The sequence below is a fragment of the Bacillus rossius genome (assembly GCF_032445375.1).
Source record: "Bacillus rossius redtenbacheri isolate Brsri chromosome 4 unlocalized genomic scaffold, Brsri_v3 Brsri_v3_scf4_2, whole genome shotgun sequence".
In the NCBI taxonomy this organism is placed as follows: domain Eukaryota; kingdom Metazoa; phylum Arthropoda; class Insecta; order Phasmatodea; family Bacillidae; genus Bacillus; species Bacillus rossius.
The window spans coordinates 29,828,722-29,855,411 of record NW_026962011.1 but is presented as its reverse complement, the minus strand read 5'-3'; the positions used below and the strand labels follow the sequence as shown (position 1 = coordinate 29,855,411).

General features: G+C 39.4%; 1 protein-coding gene across 2 annotated transcripts in view; it reads right to left on the bottom strand.

Moving 5' to 3' along the window:
* LOC134542394 (out at first protein) overlaps positions 1-26,135 on the bottom strand; it is a 197,920-nt gene extending 171,785 nt beyond the window's left edge. For both annotated transcript variants that reach the window (XM_063386588.1, XM_063386589.1), the window contains exon 1: positions 25,897-26,135. In XM_063386588.1, the coding sequence (XP_063242658.1) occupies positions 25,897-26,004 (108 nt within the window). In that variant the 5' untranslated portion in view covers positions 26,005-26,135. The remainder of the gene's footprint in view (positions 1-25,896) is intronic.
* Between the last annotated feature and the right edge of the window lie 555 nt (positions 26,136-26,690).

Here is a 26,690-nt window from a genome sequence, read left to right as displayed (position 1 = left end):
TAACATCTCCACCACGACCGAGAAGACGCTACATTCCGATCTTGCTAGCGTAACCAAACGTTGGGACTTGCTGCTTAACGGACGTTTCTAGTTAGCGACGATGCAATTTCATATTCTGCCACGGACATAATTCGATAACTATCAATTTTTTTTCTAATACAACCTAACTAATTTTACTGGCAGCATAACTAATTTCATAGAGTAATTCTCACTCAAACTTGCAAATTCACAATATTTTTTCTCAAACGTGTGTTTATTTTGGAGGCAACGCCATATCTCCTTTAATTCTTCAGCAAAATTAATTATTCATACATCATTTTAAAACTTATGTTCCCCGCTATTAACGGAATATAGACAAACAGTTTAAAATTAACGTTTTCATTAAAAAATAACTGTTTATGAAAATATATTCAACTGACATGTAGGAGGAGCCATCAATTAACAATCCGTTTAATTAACATGACAGCTGTTTACATTATTTAAGCAAGTGTATTCTATCACGCAAATCAATCAAATTAAATCAACGTCAATCGTTATAAACTGTTATTTATAAACCAACATATATAAATGTAATTAACTAAATTAAAGCAATGTACTAAAACAGGTAAGTACTATTAACATCAATAACAATGGTGCTGAACATATTGTATACATAGATAACGACGTTTTATAATAAAACATATTTATTACTTCTCTTCAAAAAAAATTTCATTAATAAATAATCGAATTTACTTAGTTTCACATGACTATATTACTATTCGGTGTTTTATTACGATACTGTGCTAAATATTCGCACGGGTCTGCTATTTGGTTCTTAAAACAAGATGCATTGACAAGCAATTTCATTTTTGCGAGTGTGCACAAATAACAACAATCAGTCTACTCGCACTTCCGTTTATGGTCAGGAAATGGACATCTCAATCTCACCGATTATCAGATTTACTTCCGTTAAAGAAAAGCAAGATTTAGCCTGTAAACAGCACTGCATATTATGTTAAAGGCCTACCTATTATTAGCAATGTGATAGTTGAAAAAAAATTGGTTGTCTGTAAAGTCGGTTTACGGACGATAGTTTAGCGTGACTATGTCATAACAAAACATTGATGAAATGATTGCATACTTTTATGAATAAAATTGAATCATTTTTATTGAATTATCACTATTTTGTATGGATACAAAGGAGTGAAATGAAATCTACAATTTGATTGATAAATTTACTTTTATTTGCACTCATTAATTCAGATATGTTTATTACTTTAACGAAGAGATTATTTTAACTATAACTTTTATACATGTTTGCTATTTAACTTCTTCCAATCTGTGTTATTCTGTTAAGGATAGGACGATAATAGGAAAAGTAGGAAACGAATGGGAGTGTTTTAAGTTTAATGTGCCTCGAAAAAGTCATATCGATGGTTGTTCCAATCGAGTGGAAGAGAGATAGATGCGGCGCAAGCGTACAATGAGCGTAACGGGACACTTTTTCGTGCGTGCAGCCGGCGTTCATCGATTTATTAGACGTTGTCACGTCAAAAAAATGTAACACAAAACAAATGTAAACATATTCCATATTATATACATTCATAATCATTAACTACTCAAAAAGATCGAAAGGAAAAATTTTGACTACAACTGAGCCCCCTTACGAATAAGATGTTTAATGATATAAGTGTCGAGCTTCCTTCCACGACTCCAGAGAGAGGTTGTAAGGCCTGCAGGTAGCAGTCTTCAGCAGTGCGTGCGAGAGCGCGGTTACCCCCCCCCCCCCCCCCCCCCGGACGACCAACAGCCGCGCAGTCGCCACGACAAACCCGGGGCTTGTCGGCGGATTCGCGCGGCTCACGTCGCCGCGACACGACCTTGTTTACGACGCCGTAAAGGGCGCTGTGCCCGGCCGCGAAGTGGGTCGACGGGACCATAAACAAAATGCTCGTCGCGCGGCCCGTGCAATAACACGGCGCGGGGAACACTCGCTTCAAGGGCCGCCGGTGAAACGGCGAATCCTTCACGGGAAACCCTCACAGGAGAAAAAAAAAATGTTGTGCGCGTGGAGTCCACGAGCGGCAGAAGTGAAGGTATGGGGCAATTAATTCTCTTTGGCTGATGTCACAGATCAAATATATATATAAATATATATATACCTATATATATTAAAGTATACGAGCGCAGTATTTTGCTATTGCACAAGTATGCAAGTGTTTAAGTGTGCAAGTATGCTGTACTCAGTATTAATACGTTAAAAAATTAATTATTTAATTTAGTAAAATAATCGAGATAAATTTTTATTAAGAAAATTCAATAAATAAGCTGAATGTTTATTTTAATATATTAATATTAATTAAATAATATCTACATACGGGAACATGAACTCAATTATATAAATACACATAAAAAAATGTTTATAAACACAATTTCTATCACTAATATTAAAAAAAAATGTTTTTAATCATACGGACCAGTATTCAATATCAATCACTTAGATTAAGATTTAAAAACATAGATATAATTTTTATTTGTATGTAGCCTTTTTTATACTGTGATAATTTCGTAAAAATTCCGTAATAATGCGTAAAAAATTCTCTCTCATATTTTTTTTTAATAACGAGCTTAAAGACGTATAACTTCAAAAATTAAATAATATTTTTTTTTGTTGGAAACACCGTGTCTGAGCAATTAAATGCTGTTACATTACGAATTCATTTAATATAATGTGCAAAAATGCAACAAATCAGCAGGAAAATAAATAAATAATAAAATGTAAACCACGACATGAGTGATATCTTGTGAGAACCAGGGATTGATCTGTGTATCGCCGAGCCGGGAGGCCGCTGTGTGACTCTCCCGCGAGGTCCGCTCAGCAGGGCTTAACTGCGTATTGATTCGGCGGTCGGGACGGGGTGAGGAGGGAGCGGGAAGGTGAGGGGAGGGGCGGTAAGGACGCTTGCCCGACGCCCGGCGTCCGACAGAGACGAATGGCAGTCAAGCGCCTCGGAGGGGGAAGCCTTCTTTTCACAGACGAGAGTACCAAAACCCGAAGTTCCCCGAAGTTCATGCTTTTTTTTTTTTCCCCCGTATCTTTAATGTAGCTATCCTAACCAAATCAACCGCGTCCACAATGTTTTAAAAAAATATATATAATGTAGCTAACCTAACCTAATTGACCATTAGTATCATTTTATCAACACCGCCATATTTATTTACAATGAACAAAAAAAAAAAAAAAAACAACCGAAGATGCACGATCGGGCGTTTGGCTCTCTTGTCTGTGAAAAGAAGGCTTCCCGCCTCGGAGCGGCGAGGCTGCAGTCGGCAGGCGAGATGTCCCAGCCGCACTCGCTTCTCTCTCCACATCTCGACAAGCGATCTTGATATCAGTACAGACCTGCAAAATTCACGGATTCATTCCGTGATATGCTTACAATTCAAATAATTATTTATACCTTAGCGCCGCTTCTACCACAGTTTCGCTGTTAATCTGGAGTGATGAGGGCCAATTAGAAACCCTCGCTCATAGAAGTGTCGACTCACCAGACACTCAGTCTAGACGACTCACAAGTCAGCAGCCAATGAACAGGTGGCATTTTCCCGAGTGTGTAGAGTGTAGTAGAGTCTATCCTGGAGGTCACTGAACCCGCGAATTTTTCCGGTCTCTAGATATTAGTTAATGAACTGGGTATTAACGTATTGTTGACACCGGGGTCATTAGATGCAATGGGAGGCGGTGACACGAGAATGGAAAAAAAAAATGGTTGACGGAAACGAGGACTACCCCGAGAAAACACACTGGCCGATTAATCAGCAAAGTTGCGCTAAAATAACCCGTAAACGTCCCAGTCAAGCGTAGGAGTTTTGACACACGTCCAATCAAATTCCACTAATTCTGAAAAAGTTTTTACTATGTCAGATGTAGAGCGAATATGCGGTTGTTAATTACACGATTACTTAACTTTCGGGCCTATTTGTACGGATTTCTCACTAAGAGAGCAGAAGCAAATTTTCTCTCGAGATATAATTTGTTTTTTCTACTAAAGGCCTGCGCTATAATCTACTGTGAATTATTGTACAGGATGTCCACAAAAAACCTTACAACTTCAAACCTAAATAAAAATAATAATGCGACAAGGTATCTGAATGGGGTTTGTGGCATTGTGATCAGAATCTCTCCAAGTTTTTATGTGAATTTAGTATATTTGTTCAGTCAATAAATATCAATATGTGCGCCATTAGTTGTGCGCAGCACATCAAGCCTATACTCGATTTCCTTCCACGTTCGCTCAAGAAGTGCTGCATCAATGGAGGCTACAGCCTGCACGATCCTCCGCTTCAGCTCATATATGTTGGAAACATTTGATTCGATGAACCAGGATACACATTGCTCTTTCTCTTGAGGTGTAGCCATATTCTGTGATGTTTGGATGTCAGTTACCATTCACAACTGCAAAAAAAAAACAGAAAATTCAAATAAAAACTTTGAGCGATTTTGATCACAATGCCACAAACCCCATCCAGATAGCTACCTTGTCACATTATTTTTTTTAAATTTAGGTTTGAAGTTGTAAAGGTCTTTTGTGGACACCCTGTATTGCATCGCGGTCCTGTAGCAGAGTTTTATTCATCTTTATTTTTTGCTCCCTTTAAAGAAGGGTAACAAATACAACTTAAATTCTGCTCAGTGAACGAACACTGCCTGGAAACATATCCGACACTAGTGAGAAAAGAGAGAGCTCCCAAAGGCGCAGTGACAGACGAGCCCGGATGAAACACAGCAACTCGGGAGCTTATGAAAGGTTTCCGGATCGCACGCATCTCTGCGGGAGATGGCTCAACTGAATACCGGGCATTCCTCCGGCGCTCGGCAGAAGGGCGGCTGGCGTCACGGCCTGGTCGGCATGCGGAATGCGAATATAGAGCCGCAGCGATCCTGTGGGGGGGGGGGGGGGGGGGGGGGCGCATGGCACGCTGTGACTGGTCCATAAGGTCGCGTCTTGCGGGACTGCACCGCGCAAACTTTGCCCCGACCAGGGGCCGTAGCTACATACGGGAACTACGGCGCGCTTATTCTACACTAACGGTTCCCTACATACCAACTTCAGAATTCAATGCAGTTTTTTTGGACATACGCCATTACAATGGAGTATGTCCAAAAAAAAACTGCATTAAATTAAAATTCCCCCATCGCATGAATCATTTAAAGAACGCATCATCAGAATGTCGTTCACATTATTAGCTAAAGTATAAGTATTTTTCACTAACGTGACTTGAGAACAATCTGCGATTTTACCATCTTAATATGATTATTTTGACTCGATCAACATTTCAATGTTGACAAAACCATTAATTTTTTTTTTATAGATAAAGTTGTGAATCAACAAATTTTACACCGACAGGTTGGCACTTCCCTCTCCACCACGCGCGATGCATCACAGTCCTCACTTAGCGTAACGAATTATTTGATCCTTTAGCTATCCAGTGGTGTGGTTGAAATTTGGACGGAGATGATAGATATGTAGCTGCAACACCAAACTGTAACCCCCGATTTTGTTGTTATTCGTTTTTTTTTTTTAATTGCCTCCCACTATGGAAGCAATTTTAAAGAAGTATTCACGTCAAAAGAGTAACTATTTTGAACCCGGGAGTGAAATCCCCTGTGTACTTGGCCCTGAGATCACGCGCCAGCAGCCGAGCCGAGTGACCAGTGACCAGTGACCAGTGACCAGTGACCAGTGACCAGTGACCAGTGACCAGTGACCAGGCGGTGGCTCCCGTGTCCGCGCATCTCGCCACGCACTGACCGTTGTGCGTTCTCTCTTCAATTGGAGGGGCGGGGGGCTAAGCCAATGGAAGGGATATGAAGGTATCTTCCACTTTTGACGTCTGTAGGAATCTTTCACAGTGATGAAACTCTAACATAAATAAACATTACAACAGTTGGTTACGTAGGTACATGGTATTGGATGTCACCTATAGGTTTAAACCCATCAGTGCAATTTTCACAATAAAATAGAATTTAATAAAAAAAATAATACTAGCATCAGAAAATCAGATACAAGTAAATCTAGAATATTCCTGTAACAGTTTCGGTACAGGTCTTAGACCCTCTTTCAGATGCTTCGACTAGTTAGTGCCTCCAGATCAGGGGTCAGCAGACCACGGTTCTACTTCCCTACAGCTCTACAGCTCTACAGCTCTACAGCTCTACAGCTCTGTGCTGCCACGGCACAGCCACAGGCATGTCCTCCGCCTGCGGCTAGCTCCCACCACCGCACCGACCTCAGCACTCGCTAGGAAGCTTTTATATTGTAATGAATAATTAAAATAGTTTGGGTTCCCTTGTTTTGTCAGTAGAGCTCTACTAATGACTACCATTTCTCTTCATTTACGTGTTTCTTTCTTATGTAGTCTTTTTTTTAAGACTTTATGTTGAGTTCGTAAATAAAATATTTTGGTTTTATCTCTTTTTTTTTTTTTAATCGTCTTCAAATCCCATGCAGTAACAGAGAAAATATACACGTTGCGGCTCTCTTAAAAAAAATGGCGAATCCGTGTGCTTGATATTTGGATTATGTCAGTGGGAAGTGTGTGCCGGCCGCTGGTCTAGTCGAACGGACGGGTGTCGAGAAGTGCGGCGACGCAGCAAAGACGGGGAACCGCCCGACCCTCACACGCGGTCGGCTCGTCTGCTCTGGGGGACCAGCGGACTCCACACCAGAGACATTACTCGGCCTTCGTCCTTCGCACCAGTCGCCTAGCTGACTCCTCCAAGGTCGTAGTGGAGGGCGTTCCACCTGCCGGTTTCCATGCGGAGAGCAGTTCTGAGTAGTCCCTCGATGCAAGACACGAGATGAGAGGAATACAGCCGTAAAATCGAAAGAAGTGAAACTTGGAGGGACCCCAAGCTCTTATGGGCGGGAAGCGGCACGAAAATGCTATGCTGATTTCAACAACATGGACGGGTAGTGGTGTAGGCCTACAAACGATGAGTGACAGATGTGAACTTGTACAGCGTGACAGTCACTCACTGACTGATCCAAGGCCTACCAACGATGAGAGACAGTGGACTTGTACAGCTTGACAGTCACTCTCTGACTGATACAAGGCCTACCAACGATGATTGACAGAGGTGGACTTTACAACGTGACAGTCACTCACTGACTGATCACAGAATATCTAAATGATAAAAAAAAACGTGTTAGTAGCTAACATAGGTACATAGAGTCACTGTAACAGCACTGTTTTTATTTCACCCCATTCATGCATAATGAGAGCAGAAACCTTCCGTAGTGAAACACGGGTACATCAGCCAGTGTTAAATACAAAAGTTAGCTAGCATTAAACTTCACAAACCTGAACGCACTCGTAAGGGCAATGCTATTGATCTCAGTCACGCGGTCACGCTGGGAAGATTGGAGGGAGGGGTGGGGGGACACTGTAATTACACGGAGCTCGTTAAGAGCCGCCGCCTGCTTTGTGGTCCCCTGGCGATCAGCTGATGACGCTGATTACGCACATCAAAGAGCTGACCGCGCTGCATCCACTGCAGACATGAAGCGCGCTGCTGGATGGTGGTTTTTCACCCGCCAGCCAGCCCCATTGGACAGGGCGTTCTCTAGACCCGTCTCGAGTGAAAACAATTATGCTCCTTTGTCGTTTGTAAAACCTTTGAAACTATTGTACCTATATATGGTGACGATTTTTTTCTCTCTCCCAATTATAAAAACTACCATTCTTTCAACTACAGTTAAATTCTCTTATTTTGAAACAACTGACTTGAAGATAAAACCATAAAATATCGGGCTACAGTCTTGTAAAAAATAAAAAAAAAAAACGGATGTGGTTACAGCTGTGACATTTGATATGTAGGTACGTGTCGCGCCCAGACCGCCGTCACATGAGAGGAAAGAGAGATTTGCATCATGCTTGACGAAAGTCATGCTCCATATGCATTCTGTACCAGAACTCAAATTCAAGCCGAGAACAGAGTCGATAGGCTTAACAACTACGGTTTAAAAACATAAAAAATTATAAAAAATTGTAATGGTTCTTGAGTTATAGGCATATTGGGCATGTTTTAAAAGTTTTAAAATCTCCACCCTGCATCATATTATTAGATACTGTTATTGTTAATTTTGTTATGAAATCACGAATAACCATACAATTGATAACAATTCAAAATGAAACAAAACATACTTAGATAACTTTTAATTTTTTTTAACTTTATAATTCATACTATACAAACATTACAATTCTAAAATACCTGTTTATTTGAACATTTTGTTTATTTAAGCATTATACATTTATTTATACAGTAAATTCGATTACCTGATTATAAAACTTTGCTCCATAGGTCGTGCAAAAAATTCCCCCCCCCCCCCAAAAGTATAAATATGTTTATTACTTTGAACTATTATCAATAGTAGGATTATAAATGATTAAGTACCAACATTTGTAGTGAAAGAATCTAGTGATTCGGTGCATGGAAAATAATTTTTAAAACTTTCGACAAAAATTGCCTAATACTCATAAACGTCACATTTTAATTTTAATTTTAATTCAGAACCGCAATTAATTGGTCTAATAACCGTCCTCGTCTAGACGTCGCGTTATGTGATACGTAAACATGCCACTAGTGCATATTCGTACCGAACAAAAGCGGGAATGTGTGAATGCGTCAAAGAATAAAGACGCAGTTATGGGCTATTTAACAATATCAAAGTAAAAACAAAAATAAAAATAAATTCAAGCGACAACAATGCAGCCTGCTCGTAAATTAATGAAGTTTCGTCTGCAAATAAATGATTTCGCAAATTAACCCAATGTCTACATGATGCACTCGCAACCCCCATCGACCACAGATACGGCACGCCATTTTAGATAAAATCCAGGAAATCCATTTCACCGGCGTTTGGCTCGCGGCGGGGGAAAATTCGTTTAGCGCCGGCAGATGCGCGCGCCGGATATTAATTTTTCCGCGTAGTTGCGATTTACGTGTCGAATGGGGCTCGTATGACGGGGGGCGGGGGGGAGTACTGACCGAGGCCGGCGACAGCAGCGCCGTGCGGCGCAAGCGGGAAACAGTTCTCCGATAAACCCTCGCTAATGGCTAGCGTACTTCAAAACTCGGCGTAGAATTTATTGTTATCACAAGCCTTATGTCAAATGCAATGCGCGCAGTTTTTTTTTTTTTTCCTATTCTGGCTTAGGCCTGGTTTATAAACTACACAAAGAACGCTAGAAGCCAAATACTCGCCAATCACATTTTAGAGAATCGGTTTACAAACAAAGCAAGATGGAGTTCGACTTCCAACAATCTTTGAGTTTTCGACTGCCACATTTGAAGAGAAGTGTTCCGAAAACAATTAAAGGCGCGGACGTTAAGTGCATAGAAGCCCACGATGTTATTTTTAATATATGCATCATGTTTACACTAGTTAAACTTTCTAACAGTTAATATAATAATTTTTTTTCGTGATTAATACGATTTTTTAAACGAAGCCCTGGGTGGAAAATGTTAACTGTTTTGAAATTTTTACGTTACAGGATTTGGTGAAGCCTCGCGACTTGCGTGATTCATAAACGACTGTTGATTTTCTTCAGTTGGTTGCGTGTTACGTAGCTTATAAACCTGGCTCCAGTGTCTCGTCTGTCGCGCCGCGGGTATATATATCAGAGTGCACTCTTGACCTGGAGTGATGCGCGAATCAGAGACAACATGGATAAGTAGAGACCGGAAAAATTCGCGGATTCATTTCGCGATACGCTAAAATTCAAATGCATATACCTTTAAGCTGCTTTTGTTATTGGTTCACTGTTCATCCGGACGACTCTGGGCCGATGGGAAAAACTCAATTAAAAGTATCGTTTCACAGGCAAACAAGTTGAGACGACTCGCAAGTCAATAGCCAATTAACAGGCGTTATTTTCCCGAGTATACTGAGGACTGTGTAGTCTATCCTGAAGGTCGTCGAAACCGCGAATTTTTCCAGTCCCTATGGATAAGGAAGAATGGACCGGTATTCCCGCCCACGTCTCCTGGGACAACCAGGCGCACTGAAGGTCCATGGCGTCCCTGTGTGTCGACGGCGCTCCTCGTGCGGGCACTTGTGGCTCCCTGTACTCTTTCCTAGGGCATGCGCTTCTTTGTTGTGTGTTCTTTATTTGTTCATTGTACTTCTACTTCCTTGTATATAAATTAGGTTCTTTTAGTGGGTTTTTTATTCTATGTTTCCCCTAGTGTTTATGTCTACATATATTGTTTTTTGCTTGTTTCGCTTTATCCTGTTCATGATTCTCGCTGTCCCTTGGCAAGAAGAGACTATGATGTTTGGTATTGCTGTATGTGGGTGCTACACAAGGTTTGTGGTGTTTCTTATAAATGTTGGTCTATTATATTCATGGCCTCGGCCACTGTACTCTATACTCATTGAATAAAGTATTTTTTGAACACACCACGGCGTGAATAAAGGTTGACACTCACCTACACGCACACAAGCACGTAGCAGGGGGAGGTACGTGGGGTCTCGCCCCCTAACTTCTAGAATTAATAAATAATAATAATAATTAACAAGCGAAGATAGAATAAGGAAATCATAGCAAATTAGCTACTTAAAGATTATTTTACATGGAATATTGAAATACTTAGTGGGCTACAATAATGAATTCCATTTCCATTATATACCTCATACACAGAAGCCGCAGGAATTTTTTTTTTTCCAAATAGTCTATATTTAATTTTGGTTTGCACACGTGTTACAACTGTAAGCATGTCTTTCATACAAACTTGACATGCATGTTTCATGTATTTAATAACAAAAGTGTATGTGTATTTATGACTAATTAAAAAAAATGACTTTTGAACAAATTATTGAAAACAAAAACATGAAATGTTCAGTTTCTTCAAACAAAATCATAACTTAAATTTGTACTTGAAAACATTGGAGTTCTAAAAGTTTCTTATTCTTTGAGTAGGTAGTATCTGTGACAGTAAATTCTCTTCTAAAATTCAGTTATATAAAAAAACATTATATAATGGTTGTACTGGACCCTCTCATTCAAGGAATAATTCTGGCTACCGCCTTGGTGCAAGCGCGCGAATCCCCGCAAGCACGCTGGCAACTTTGAATATATATATATACTGTATAGAAGTCGCGAGTGGATAGGATTTACTCTACGTTTTTCATAAGCGTATGATGAGCAGCTTGGGAACTTCACCGCTGCAGTGCGCTGCCGTAACGCCCTGTATCGTCTTAGTTGTTATTTACACGTTAGAGCGCAGCACTGTCGCCCGCTGTCATTCCCCGCACCCCCCACCTATCATTCACTGCAGCTCAAGGTCGTTCAGCAGGAGGGGGAAGGGGTGTTTGAAGAGTTCGACACTTGTCCGCTAGGGACCACCACAAGTCGATGCCCTAGAGATGGTGGCGATTGTGGCGGTGAATTAACCAACTACCTCAAAACCGCATCAGAAATTTTAACCTGGGCTGGCGACTTCTATACAGTGTATATATTCAAAGCTGGCAACAAGGTATTCCTCCGCCGGCGCCGAGGGCCTGGCTTCTCCCGCCACCAGGCCGTCTCCGCCGACCTCCTCGGCGACAATGAGACTGAAGGCCCGGCTATTCATCACGCAGGGCAGTTCTCCAGCCAAGCCAGAAGAAGGGGGCGGGGGAGAGGGTTTTATTCCTCACGGAAGCCGGATGGCGCCCTATTGTTGCCAACCCACGAGACGAGTGAAACACTATCACAAAGGGGAGGAGGGGGGCAGAAGAACACTGCCTTCCCCCTCCCACCCAAACCCATCAACCGCACCCGGAGACCCCTGGAATAAATGACTTTCCAATAGCGAACAAAGCTGGACTATTTTTCAGCCGCGGATCAGATAAGACCTTTCCTCCAGAATAAATAATAGAGCTTGCATTCACTCCCGGGGAAGAGTGGTTCTGGCCGCAACGCCAGCGGCGGGCGGGGCGGGGCGTGGCGGGTGCGGGAAAGGTAAAGAAGAAAGACAAAAGAGCCTCCTCGTGACCTCGGTCGTAACAAAAAAGCCGGGGGGTCGCACTGCGCGGAGACGGAGTTGCGGCAGGTCATACCGCCGCTGTACGCCCGTCGCGTCGCACGACTCCAGCACGAGGGGTGGTGGTGTGCACAGAACAAGGAGGGAGACAGAAGTGCGACCCGTACAGTGGAAACAGGAACAGATGTTTCGCACAAGTGACGCTATCTTTCGGTGGGTCCATAACTACTAGCAGAGATTACAATGTCGATTTAACTACGTGACGACGTATTTGTTAATAACAGCAATTTAAACTGTGCGAGAAACACTTAACGCTGTTTTGCAATTTAAAAAAATCATGTTCTATGGATACAAATTACTAGAACATGAAAAATTTCCGGTATGCCACACCACAAAATGTGTGGTTACCAAAATAAAGTGAATTAATTCTTAACTTGTTTTGTTTTTGTCTGACAATAGCTTATGAATTACTTCTCACAATCAATACAGGTACGTTAGTAATATATTATGAAAGCCACTATTTAGCGGGTGGGACCAAAACTAGGTCTCAGTCTCGGCAGAGTTTCTCACGCGTGGTGGTGTAAGATTGTGCAGCCCCACTCACGCTATCCCGCACACGCCGCCACAAAAATCCGAACTAATTTAGTCAGTCTCTGTGCAGGTAAATGCGCCAGTGTAAGAGGCACCGTCGTGCAAGCATCTGCCCGGTGGCCGTGCGTGAGGCGTCTTGCGAGAGCGGAGGTTACACACCGCTCGTAGCGAGAGCGGAGGTCACACACCGCTCGTAGCGAGAGCGGAGGTCACGCACAGCTCGTAGCGAGCGCGGAGGTCACGCACAGCTCGTAGCGAGAGCTGAGATCACACACAGCTCGTAGCGAGAGCTGAGATCACACACAGCTCGTAGCGAGAGCGGAGGTCACACACAGCTCGTAGCGAGCGCGGGGGTCATACACAGCTCGTATCAAGAGCTGAGGTCACACACAGCTCGTGGCGAGAGCGGAGGTCACACACAGCTCGTAGCGAGAGCGGAGGTCACACACAGCTCGTAGCGAGAGCGGAGGTCACACACAGCTCGTAGCGAGAGCGGAGGTCACACACAGCTCGCGGCGAGAGCGGAGGCCGCACACAGCTCGTAGCGAGAGCGGAGGTCACACACAGCTCTTGGCGAGAGCTGAGGTCACACACAGCTCTTGGCGAGAGCTGAGGTCACACACAGCTCGTAGCGAGCGGAGGTCACACACAGCTCGTAGCGAGCGGAGGGCACATACAGCTCAAGGCGAGAGTGGAGGTCACACACAGCTCGTAGCGAGAGCGGGGGTCATACACAGCTCGTATCAAGAGCTGAGGTCACACACAGCTCGTATCAAGAGCTGAGGTCACACACAGCTCGCGGCGAGAGCGGTCACACACAGCTCTTGGCGAGAGCTGAGGTCACACACAGCTCGTAGCGAGCGGAGGTCACACACAGCTCGTAGCGAGCGCGGAGGTCACACACAGCTCGTAGCGAGCGCGGAGGTCACACACAGCTCGTGGCGAGCGCCGAGTTGCTTGCAGCGGCCTTCTCCCGTCAACCCCGCTCTGCGACTCGACGCTAACTACTGTGAGGCATTGTCATGTGCAGGGGCGGAAGCATAGAGGGGATATGTCCTCCTTCCTGAAGGCAGTCCTCGGTGAAGACAGTGCGTTATTTAGGGTGATGGCCATGCCCGGTGAGCTGTTTGCCACACCTGCGATCACGAACCACAACGACAGTGATGCAGGTTGACAATGAAAAAGTAACTGCTCAAAACTACTGTTCCTGGCGTAAGTTTGTGAAACATATTTTTATTTATATTTTTAAAGGATCCTCCCAAAATAATATTCTGTATGGGAAACAGTCACATTTACTCTTTAGAAGATACACAATTTTCTGTGAAGAAACCAATTCCGTTATGTTGTTACATCTGGAAGGTTGGGGGGTTTGGGAAATATCCAGGGCTTGCAAAACTGATATAATTATAAAGTTTAAGAAACTATTATATACATACATATTATTTTTTCCTGGATGAATTTATTATTCATTATTTTGGTGGAAAAATTCTTTTCATGTACGTATAAACCTACTTATAATATGTTTCAAATCCGAAACACTTTGCAAATTTGCTGCTTATCTGACTGTATGTATTGTAAGCAGAGATAATGTGTTACAAGAGCTTTCAATCAGTGCAGACCCTTAGGTTTTTATGAACTTTGAACTAAGAATTAGAACAGGAGAATTTTAAATGTTTACATAAATTGTTACATATCAGTAGTTCTTCTCTGAGTTATTACTTTTTTTTCCAAAAACCGGCAGGAGTAAACCACACGACGGGCTGAGAGGTCTTCCAACTGCAGCGAAATCAAAGACGTGAAATCCCTCAGTTCATCGGGGAGGGTTGAAAACTACTGGCGATCCGACGGCTCAGAATAATTCAGAAGGAACCAAATACCGACGGCAGGGGAAATTATCACTCCCAGGATTAATCATTCATCTCAGTTATTTTACAAACTTCGAATGCCTGATTAAATGACCAGTCAGTTAATTTCATCATCATGACTTTATAAACCATGGCACTGAAGGTCCACTTTTATTCAGAAACTGTTACCGAATGTGTTGCCCTCGCTTACGTTACGAGAGCATCGCAAAAAAAGATATTATAAAACAGGGACGTAATAGAATTCTAATTTACTCTCGCTAATCGCAAATGCACGCACGGCTGAGCGCGTATTAACTCCCCCCCCCCGCCTTTTTTTTTTCCAAACCTACCCTTAAAACATTAATCATCAGCGATTTGAAAAAAATAAACACGGTGCTAATTAATTCCAAAGAACTCACACACGCACTTCCATTACGCGGGGACCGCGCGCCAAATGCGCTGAAATGAAACCAATTAACCGACAAGGGGGCGCATGAACGCCCATGGACGCCCATGGACGCCGCACGGCGACGCCAGCGCGCGCGGCGGCAGGACGCCAAGCTCGACGACTGCGGCCCGGCGGGGTCTACAAGTGCAGCTGGCTTGGTTTACGTACATAACCTCACTTATGCAATTAGACTTGGAAAAGTTTGTAAACACAATATAGGTATATCACCAATATTCACAATAAAAAATTAGGGTTTAATTACATGGACCAGTATTCAATATCAATCACTAATGTATATTATAAATAAAAGAATCGATAATTTTTATTTGTATGAAGACCTTTTTATTAATCCTGTGAAAATTTCGTTACAAGGTGCGCGGGCATCGAAAAAATTCACTCGCCATTTTTTTTATATCGCGAGTATGGGGAAGTATGTATCAAATTTTTTTTTTAAATAAAGGGCCTCGTCCAAATATGTTGAGGAAATGGAACTTCACTAAACGCCGTGGTCAGCAATTATATCATGTTTTCACCGACGAATATCGGTAAATATCTATACTCACATCCCGCTGTGATTCAACAAGAACATTCTGCACGGTAAATGTTGTTAACATGCATTCTACGCTTATATATATGAACGATCTATCTTCAACTCTATTAAAATTCAATTAGAATTTTTTTTTCAATGGCGAGTGTTTATACTGTAACTTTTTAAAGTTTCTATGTACCTACTTCGTAATAGTCACTATAAAAATACATGCCAGCTTAATGTTATGAAATTATACGAGATAAAAGAGGAAAAATCCAATATCACCTCCCATGTTTTCAGAGGTGCAAAACTAACCGTTCTTACAAAGTACTATTAGGCGATGTTGCTTGGAAGGCGTGGCCGCCAGTGTAAAAAATATATATATATATCTCGAAAGAGCACAGGTGGAACAAACGGGAGTACCGCCGGGAATCGAACCAGGAAAGTTTGATCGGGGGCAAGCGAGCTAAACAAATACATTTTTTTTCTTCTCTTGTATAGATATTTATTTTTTTGTAGTTTACGACTTGCAGTGAGCACGGTGCCATTCTAAAACAACGCAAGTTCGCAACCCCGCACACCGCCTCACTTCGAGAGCAGGCGCGTCCGAGGACGGCACCACTCAACCACATGGGGGCCTTTGCTCGAACAAGTTCCCCGGGTATACTGTACACAGTACACAGCTTGCGAGCGTGACGGGCTCGTCCACGAGCTAGTTCGACTCGCGGGTACACTCGAGGGGGAAGAGAAGTGCCCGCAGCTCGTGTCGGCACGGAGCCGTCGCCGAGTTAGCTCGGGTTCCCGCACTGGCTTTCGGCCGTTTGCGCAACTTTTCCCGCCCAGCGCTCACGGCGTCAAACTAGTTGAGGAGTCGCCGGAAGAAAAACTCTATCTGAGGGGTCGCAGGACGAGATGCATACCAAACCAGCCAAAATAGTTCGAGCAACACTTCCGCGACAGAGCATAAAAGGTTATACAGGCTGACTACACGAATTTGGAATAAAATTTCCCTGACAAATTTTTAAAACATAAATTACATATATTGCATGTTTTGAAAGAAAAAAAAGAAAATCCACCCTCAATCTTCCCCATAGCCGACCTAATTCACACATAACCTCGCATACACCATTTTAGTGTAATACTGTGCACAAAATCACCATCTGAAAAAAAAAAATCTTTCCCCTAAGGTAAATGCAGAATGCATTTTCACCAAAACGTTTTCACCAAAATTTAATATCACTTGGAAAATTCCATGACTTTTCCAGACCAATTCCAACTTCCGTGGTTTTCCAGCACGTGGACATCCTTTTACAATGTGTTTCAGAAATGTAATGTCACATTTCTAGAATCCATCAAAAACACAATAAATATTTTTTTTTAAATCATCGTCCTTCAATAATCAAATGAGGTTGGCGACATAATCCAAATTGTAATATTGTTACAAATAAACACTAATCGATTTTTATTGAAATGTTTTAAATAAGTACATTGAATTTAATAAAATAAGGTCGTCTAGTAAAAGCAATCAGAAGCAAATTTTAGCTCAATTTTAAACTGCCTGAGAAGTAGGCAACTCGCAATACACTAGAGTGGTTTCACACCAAGGCGGTTCCGTAGAAACATAGGCACAAAAGTTGCCACACGCACCGATGAAAACACTTACGTGTACGACGGACTTCAATGTTCACAAGCAGCACTTTTGGACCAATGAAAATCAAATTCCTAGCTGCATTCCCGGCCAACTGGTGCAACGTAACACAATTCGTGGTGCGAAGTGGTAGGCAACCTTCGCAACACATCGCACTGCTATCCAGGGCCTGGCCGAGTTTCCAGATTTCTTTCGTTTATGTTTTCTCTGATAGGACGAAATTTACATGCCTATTGTTAATAGAACGCACAGGAAACCATACAAGTAATGCGAAATGCACATATCACGTTTACAGTTATGGCAACACTAACTTCTACTGTTTTAAATATTTTTGTGTAAACTTTCTTAGCTCTTGGTATGCCACATTAGGTAAGAGTAATTTCGTGAAAATATAACGTAAGTCAATGAAAGAAAATGTGTCACAAAGATGGCGGACCCACATGTAGCAACATAAACCCGTATAAAGTCATTTTCGTAAACCAGAGAAGAGATCAGGGATATATACAGATGGAGCATAAGGTCCGATTCTAGAAGAGGTTGGCAAAGCAAAAAATAGTATAATAAACTCACCAAAGTGGCGGCAGTTTGTTTACAATCACCTGTACCCGCATTGGAAGTTAAATTGGAAAAAAAATGTTAGCTCATGTATTTACACTTGTATTATTATTAGGTTTGGTCTTTTAATATATATTAATATTAACCAATAATATTTTATTATAATTTTGTTTCAACAGCTTAACTACAGTCGTTAATAAAACCAGGCTAGAATTGCTGCTACAAAAATCTAAACAAACTTCCGCCATATTGGTATGTGAAAATCAAATAAATAAGGGGAACTACTTCAAGTCAAAGCTTCATATGTATCATTTCCTAAGCTCTGTCGTAAACATTAAAGGACACACCGGACGTATAGGTATGCCAAAATAAAATTTCTAATAGTACAACTATTCTTTAATACTTTGTGTTATAATTTATAGTCATAAAAATAAAAGAACTTAAATACGCAATACACATTCGACAATCATTAGATTCGTCATACCATAGATTGACAAGAAATTGTTAGCCTTAAAATATTCGACGCCATGTTTAGTAAAATAATTTCGTGGTTAAATTTTTACTATGTTTATCTGAAATGTTTAATCAGTTCAATTAGGTTAAGGTTTGTTAGTAGGAAGCACTCGCAGACTGATTTCTGTTGTTTACGCAAAAATATATATTTATATTTACATACCTATACTTAACGATATGTTTTAAAAGTTTTCATGTTAATATTGTTCTATGGTTTTAATGTATCTATTGGACTGCTACATTTAGTTTACAAAATTATCAAAAGATAGCGCAGCGTTCGTAGTGCTTTAGAGAACCAACAAAATGTTAAATACCTTTGACGCCATATTTGTTCCAACACAATTTTCCGGCTAATAAATAATATTTACTATTCCATCATATTGCTATTCAAGTTTTCAAAATGTACTCCAGGATAACTTCACAGATGCATGCACCTGGAGAAATTTGACCAATTTTCCTTAAAATTGATATTTTTCATATATCACGCTCGGAATTATTTTAAAGAATATGTCAAATTACGTACCCGAGTTTCATGTTACAAGTTTATTTGCAACACGAGAACACATGAATTTGCTTGTTACCGAGGTTAGATGTTTACACATTACTGGAGCGTAAGAAAATAGTTTTTTTTTAAACATATATTTAATTGTCTGGTTTGAAAAGTTTTAAAACTTAATAGGTAATATGGAGGTCCGACATATTTCTTTGAACCCTGGCCCTCGGTTTCCCTCTTCCGCCATTCCTGCTACCACAGACTGGAGACCTGCACAAGCATTCCTCCTACCAGACTGCCCACACCACGAGAAGATGCTCGTGACTGATAGCAGCTCATTGCTCGGCGGATTGGTAGAAGTGTCTCTTGCCCTGACCTACACGACCGCCCGATTAGACCAAACTTGATTTCTTTATTTGGTCCAGTGGATTACCTAGCGCGGCACGAGGAGGGGAGGGGAGATTATAGGCGACAGCCTCTCCCGGACCTTTAAAATTTTATTTATTTATTTATATTTTGGAGGGTATACTTGCGTTTACTTACTCGTTCTTTGTGTTAAACTTCTCTTTTATCGAAAGTTGTACGAAACTAAGTTCAGTATTCGAGAACATGAAGGCCAAGATTTGTTCTGCAACTGCATCCTTCCTTTGTACAGCCGCTAACGGAAAGTTGTTCCTGTAGCCGCTCCACTCAGCCAGAGCGAAGCCAGTAAACGTCGCAGCGACGCCATGTCAGTAGGGACAGTCGTGGACGATCCTTTTTTTTTTAATATTTTTTTTTTAAATATCATGTGGCCTACAGCTTTCGCCAACGGCCAAAGCGTCATTATTTTCAGCGTGAATCTCAATTTCAACTCTTTATCAAATATCAGAATATATATGGTACACACATGCCTTACCCGGGACTCGAACCCAGGACCCCTCGCACCGTAAGCCGGTGTGCATCCGACTACGCTAGTGGGCGATCCTTCTAACAGTTCTGGCAGTAAGTAGAGCCGCCGCCGCCACCACCACTGCATGTTGTCTGTAGTGCGTGTTGCCAACTTCTCAGGCAAGTCAACTTTAACATCCGAAACTAGTGCATACATTTGCGGAAACTGCTTGCTTGGCACTGCTCCAACAATACAACCAGCTGTGTTAATTTACATGAGGAGATACTGAACATAGCGGTGAAATGCTGGAATGTTGAACGGGAATATTTCTCTAACCAATCACGAATGACACAACCATGTCGTCAGCGCGAAATAGATGGCGGCCCCGACTAACTTCCCGGTTAGAATCTTTTTCTATTCCGATCGCGCTGCAGGGTTTTTAAGAAATTGTTAAATTTATATGTTGGTAATTTGAAAGCAAACAGCAGGCAAAAAAAGAGGTTATATCTCCAACCCCCCCCCCCCCCCCCCACCTAAATAAATCCAGCATATGCGCCTGCTGATTGCTAAGCAAATTTGAGCATGTGGTAGAAAGATACACATTGGTTTTAAACCAAACCAAGCATTCATAATTATATATTATTAAGTATGCAATTCAAAATATTTCTAGCATCATCAGGAGATGAAGGTTACCTGAAAAATAGATAAACTCTTTGTTTCATTAAAAAAAAAAAAAGTTCTCTTGAGAAGAGCTATTCCAAGGGATATTACGATGTGTACTGAGAACACAGAAATAACTACAGGAGTCAAAATTGAGAGATGTCTCATTGTGTGTCCCAATATCACAGTTAAGACAGTTATACAAACTTCAGTCCCAAACAGTTCTTATATTTGCATCAGAACTATATCAGTAGTAATAGGTCATAAGAATTGCTGTTTGTACAACATGCAAAGGGTGAACATGATATTATCTCACTTCTTTTTTCCCATTTTGTCTGAACACTAATTACATTTACTTTTTTACTTTAAAGGTGAGATACAAAATATGAAGATAAAATTAAAAAAAAAAAATTTCCCCCATAAAATCTAATTACATGGTCCGTTAATTCACCAATTGTACTGCTCATGCGCACATCAATTTTTTGCTGACAAGTTGGCAACAAAATAATTACAAACATTGAACTGCGATTCCAGCCTGGGTCCTCTGGGTCGCAAGATCAGAGTTATACTGCACCTTTCTTGCAATGGTCATCCTTGCTTCTGCACTAGTGCACAAGCTTGGTAGTTCAATTAGTACCATGCTCGAGAACACATCAGTCCTGGGTGTAATCTCAAACATGGTTGAAATTTAGGAATGGGCCAATCAAATCCTCAAATACCATCAAAACCCTGGTATTCGAAGAATTAAATATTCAAGGATATGGATTCTAAGAAAAATATTGAAGGAAATAAAGTAAAATTAAAAATTCAACACTGACAACCTCTGAAGTTTACTAGGTCAATTTTTTCTTCATACCTATCCTATTACCATCCTCCAAGATATTGTACTTTTAACTTGTAATGTATACAAATAATTACAATATGTATTGATTCTGGAAACTTAGTTTGAGAAACAAACTCTTAAAGGTTTGAACGTTTCTACTGTGTTACCACATGCAAAATGTCACTGGCTTGACTCGGCATTCATTTTTCCAAGTGCTATAAATAAATAAAAAAAATTCTGTGAATGCAAAATTAATGTAAAATTAATGTAAAATGCAAAATAACTGCAGGCTGCAAATGATAAAAGAGACACTTTCATTTCCTACAGGGCAGTAAACATTTAAATATTGACATAAGCTTTTGTAGTTTTATTATCAATCCATCATTTCATGAAAATTCAAAATTATTTTTTATGAAATATTACAAATTATGATCATTTATTAGATGGCAAATATTATTGAAAGCTACAGTTATTAACATTGTATTAACCATGAAAAAATGAACAGATGGTGCCTTAGTATTCATAATAAAATATTAATTTCTAAATACAATAGAAGAATTTTTTCTTTTTTAAATTTTCCTTATGCCAGTGTATGGTTTGAATGCAAATTCTGGAATCCACCATCAACCATTATTTTGTTTACTTTTATAATTCATTAATATCTAAATGAATAATACAACACTCTTCTAGTTTTAAAAACATCAATTTAAAATTTCCTATAATACAATTCCAATGACTATAAATCTTTCGAAGGTGTAGGGCTATTTGAGGTTTTATTTCTTTCTATAATCTACAAAATGGTAAAATAACACAGCTATAGTACACAGTAAAAATGTTTCCACTCAAAAATTACGCAAAATTAAGGGAATCAAATACAAGTTTTCATTGAAAAACTAACATAATTAATTTTTAACATAAAATGGTAATCACCCTTCAATGTCAAGTGCGGTATTAACTTGCATTAAAGTTTTTTCTCTCTCTCTCAATCTGATCACTATTGTCAACAGTGTTGTGTTTATTCATCCCATTTATATGTAGGCAAACCATTCCTGCCCTTGGTAATTCACCAGTTATCCTACAGCATAAGGTCTTAGCCTCTGCACCACCTCATTTGGTACTAAAAAGAAATGTGCAGCAGAAAGTTGCAAACCTTTAATTTTTCTCACACCAACTTGCCAACATCTGTACATTGCTTCATTATTGAAATACAACATTTTTAACGCTATCTTTCGCGTTGCAGCACTGTTGCTTTGTGTGTTTATAAGTTTGTAGAAAGTACTATACAGTGTCTTTAAGCTATCACATATCAGCAACCACCACCTAACGAGAATGCTTGCAAAACACTCCATCAGGGTCACCAACAGTTGCTTGCAGCCAGACGAGAAGACTTCAACATCTATTCTACTGCCACTTGAAAACGCTATGTACCTAGTTAAGCAGCATGTATAATGAAACAAGAAGTATCTGATTAATAAATCTTTTAAGGTTATATACTTAATTTAAATTTAATATTGAGTGGCTATATTCTTACCAGCCTGTTACTACATAAATATAATAAAACATATTTTTAAATCAAAATTTAAATTATTAACAATGATCCAAATATGTAAATACATAATGATGATATTTAAAAACCTCAGCCATCTTGCACATTGGACGTGACTCCAGAGGTCCCAACTATCAGTATAACTGTATTTGGATAAAATTTTCAAAATATTAGTGGCAGATTTGTTAATAAAAAGTGATATTGCCAAAACTGCAATAATTTGTCCAAAACTTTGTCTTGTGTATTACAGCATTATACAAAAACTAAACAATTAATTATGATTAGCCTAAATTTAGAATGATAATAAGAGATATTAAGATGTAACATTTGAGGACATTTGTTCATCCAGATAAGTCGCATAATTCCTGAAGGGTGAAAACTTTTGTTTTTGCATACACCTCTCTAATAACTTAAAAAAAATTCCTTGCGAACAACTTACGCTCACAGACAGTAATTAAAAAAGACATAATAGATTGTAGGTTCAATTTCTAGATGAAGTCAGTTGAATAAGAGTTATTAAAATGAGCATTGGCTCACCTCCACAGCCCACATAAAAATATGTAAATGCATAAGTAAAGACAATTAATGAATATTGACTAGAGGATTTTAAACATAGGCCATTATAAATGACTTGGTGGAGGACACAAAGTGCTCAGGGAAGGGTTCGCAGATTTAAACCACAACTAAGTTATATAAATGGTTTTTATAAAAAAAGTTTGTATTTTTATAAAATAATGTATAATTAAATAGAATTTTTTTTTGAAAGACCTAATTCCATTCTAATAACAAGTTTGCTCATTAATGTTTCTTGTGATTTACAGGAACAAAAAATTAAATACTAATCAAGATCTTATCATTTAAATTATATGAATAAGTTTAAAATCATACACAGCTAAATACTTCTCCGAAATTAAAAATATTAAATAGTTCATTCCTATTCTGTGGGAAATCACTGACTGTACTGTAAATCCATATTCTGTGGGAAACACCCATTCTATGGGGAATTCTCCATCTGTTTGAATCCCAGTCAGATGGGCAGATTTACTGGACTTCTGTTCTTTGATGTTTTAACTTTTCTAGTTCACCAAGAGTGGCAGAAAGCGGGATGATATATCGCTTTCGTTTGAACACGCTGAGAACCATAATAATGTAATATAAAAAAGCTGGTTTAAACCTAAAAACATGGTTTAGACAAAAACGGTTGTTTGGTTTTAAAAAACTTTTTATCCAGCCCTGCCTCAGGGCAACTTGCAAAATCACAGCAACGTCTAGGACTTCATATTTGTGAAAAAATCAAGAATTGATACCAACATAAAATCTAAACCAGACTGTTTGCCGCTGTGGGTGAACCGACGCCGCTATCTCATTATGGACATAGCAATGGTGACTGAGCTGGCATGACCAAGACAATATGGCGATAGACTGATTGGTCTACGTACAAGGTACGCTTCACTCTTGCTGTCCCCATCTACATGCAGTGTTTAAGCGATAACAAAACTGTTTGGCAAGGAGTCAGCCGGATGGCTGACCAATCACGTTGCTACAAGCCAGGACAAGTTGTTTTAATAAGTTATGTCTGATTGAAACAAAGAAAAACATGTGGTGAAACAGATGTTATAAGGAACTTATAGGTCTGAAATTATCTCTACTGATTCTTGACAGCACCCAAAAGACTTGCATCACATCTTTTCACCTTCATTTTATCGCCATTTTATCGCTTAGTCTCAAAATTGCATTTCGGACGAGAAGTCTGCACACTAGTGCACTCAGTACAGAGTTTGTACGTTTTTAAACCAAAGAAATAGTGGACTTTCTAGTCTTTTTGAAGAAATTATAAGGACCTATCAAAGAATCACATAAAATAAAATAAAATAAAATAAAAAAAAAACAATTTTAAGTATAACATAATGATTTAACTGTACCAAGATGCAATTTTCTGGAGATAAAATTCATTACCAATAGTATCACTAGTTTTAGCAAAAGATAGGTGATGGACTGTTCTATCACACATTTTGAATGTTCCACAATCAGCATTTAAAGAGCTCTTAATACAAAATTAGAAGTTATATACACCATAATTAGTTTTCAGGAACATTTTTCTGTGTATTTGTCTCCAGAGTTGTCCTTACCATAAAGACACTGAATTGTAATATATTGAGATGTCACAAAGTGATACTAGATTACACTAAATTCATATCACAGTCAATAAATACTTAATGGTACTGATGAGTTTCAATAGTGTGGTATTTTTACTGTGTGGATGAGGGGCAGTGTCATAATATCTTACAATTTTTTTTTTTCATTCATTTACAAGCAACTTATATTACTATTTGTGCATCCGCTTGAAAAATTTTTAAAGTTTCCACTTTAACTCAGTCAAAATACACTTATTAAACCACCAATTCTTATTTTTCTTGTTACTTGGGAGTGCAACTTGTAAATATTAATTCAATATTTTTACTTATCTAAGAGAACAAATTTTGTGGACATGTTCTTGTGAACTGTATACAAATGCAATAGTGCATTTCATACACACATAGCCTAGTTCTATTTTGGGCCTATATAATAAAACTCTCAAAATTATGAATTCAACACATTAGTTTTAGCCTTTATAACAAAATTTATATTAGGTACCTTATTTTGTTATTTACAAGCTGCCAGTCAATTTAATTGAGAAATTGTAAGTTTTTTATGTAATATAATGCAAAACTGACAAACTTGCTTGAATGTGTAATTTAATATTCTTTTTGCTTTGTTTATATTGTTTAACTGTGTTAATGGTTGAAATTTTACCATGTATAATATACATAAAGTATTTGCAAAATACATTATTTTGTTATGCATAACCTACCTCAAAATGCCACATTACGAAACACGGTATTCAAATTCGACACGTGCAGAAAATGTAGTTACTCCCCAGTAAAAGATTCGGTTGTAGTTAATTTATTACGTACTACTTCAGCAGTATGAAGTAAAGTGACAGAAATCTACATCAGCTGATGATGCACATTTCAACTGTTATCACAATAACAACCGTAAATAACTCACACCTGTTGTTTAGCGATTCGCACTCAAAAAATATATTAAGCAGATAAAGTACATTCGAAAAATCGAAGAGCGCAACAAATACTTCAAATTCCCGTAGAACCACAACGTGTACTTTACAAGACAGTGGCAGAAACATAACCTGTCACGTCACCGAAAATTCCTTGACAATATAAAACAAAACTATGATCGTTTTGAATTTTTCATGATCTCTCAAAATCAATATCACCTGTCGTGCTGTCAAAAGCATTTTATATTATTACAAATATTGTGTACGAAGTGCCACTAAGCGCTAAAGCATGCATTTTACGTTGAATTACCTGGTTCTTCACATTGATAAGGAGCTGTGTATCCCCCAAATTCACACTGTAAAGAATGTACAGCAAAGTTGCACAGTATGTGCAACCAATGTTTCGCCGCAGAAACATTTTCAACCGCGCGAAATAATTAATAACCTTATCCCCGCACCCGTGCTACCTACGACTCGACGTCACGGCTGCCATTCCACGACTGGAACGGCATGGTTGCCGTTGGCCTCCACCAGATGGAAGCACGCTGAAGCGCTGCGTGGTCGATTTATATAGGATCTAGAATATCGATTGTCGAACGCAGCGCTGTCCACGGATTGCGCCGCCCAAGCAAACTACCAGACAGGGTTCAATGTCATTTCCAAGACAGTTGTTTGCCATTTCGGCCTGTAGAGCGCCATAACTTAGAAGGGGAGGAGGGTGTATTTCAAACACACGGCTTATAAATTTTTCATGCTAAGCACAATGGTTAAATAGGAATTAAAACGCCAATTATTAATTATCATACACTAAAAATACACATCAAATGCTAAACCTAAATCTTAATATTTTTTTTTGTTTATTTTTGTTGTGTTCTTTTAAATGTTAGCTGTGTATTTTAATTAGCAAACACACAAACAACAATATCTAACAGTAATGACACACTAACATTGAAAGAATCCAACATTATAACAATAAAAAAAATTGGCATTCAATTAAATAACTAGAAATAGAGTAGATAATTCATTTACACACAGGCTACCATAATTACCATACACAAAACTTAAATTGTAATGATTTTAATTTCAAAGTTTAATAATACCATT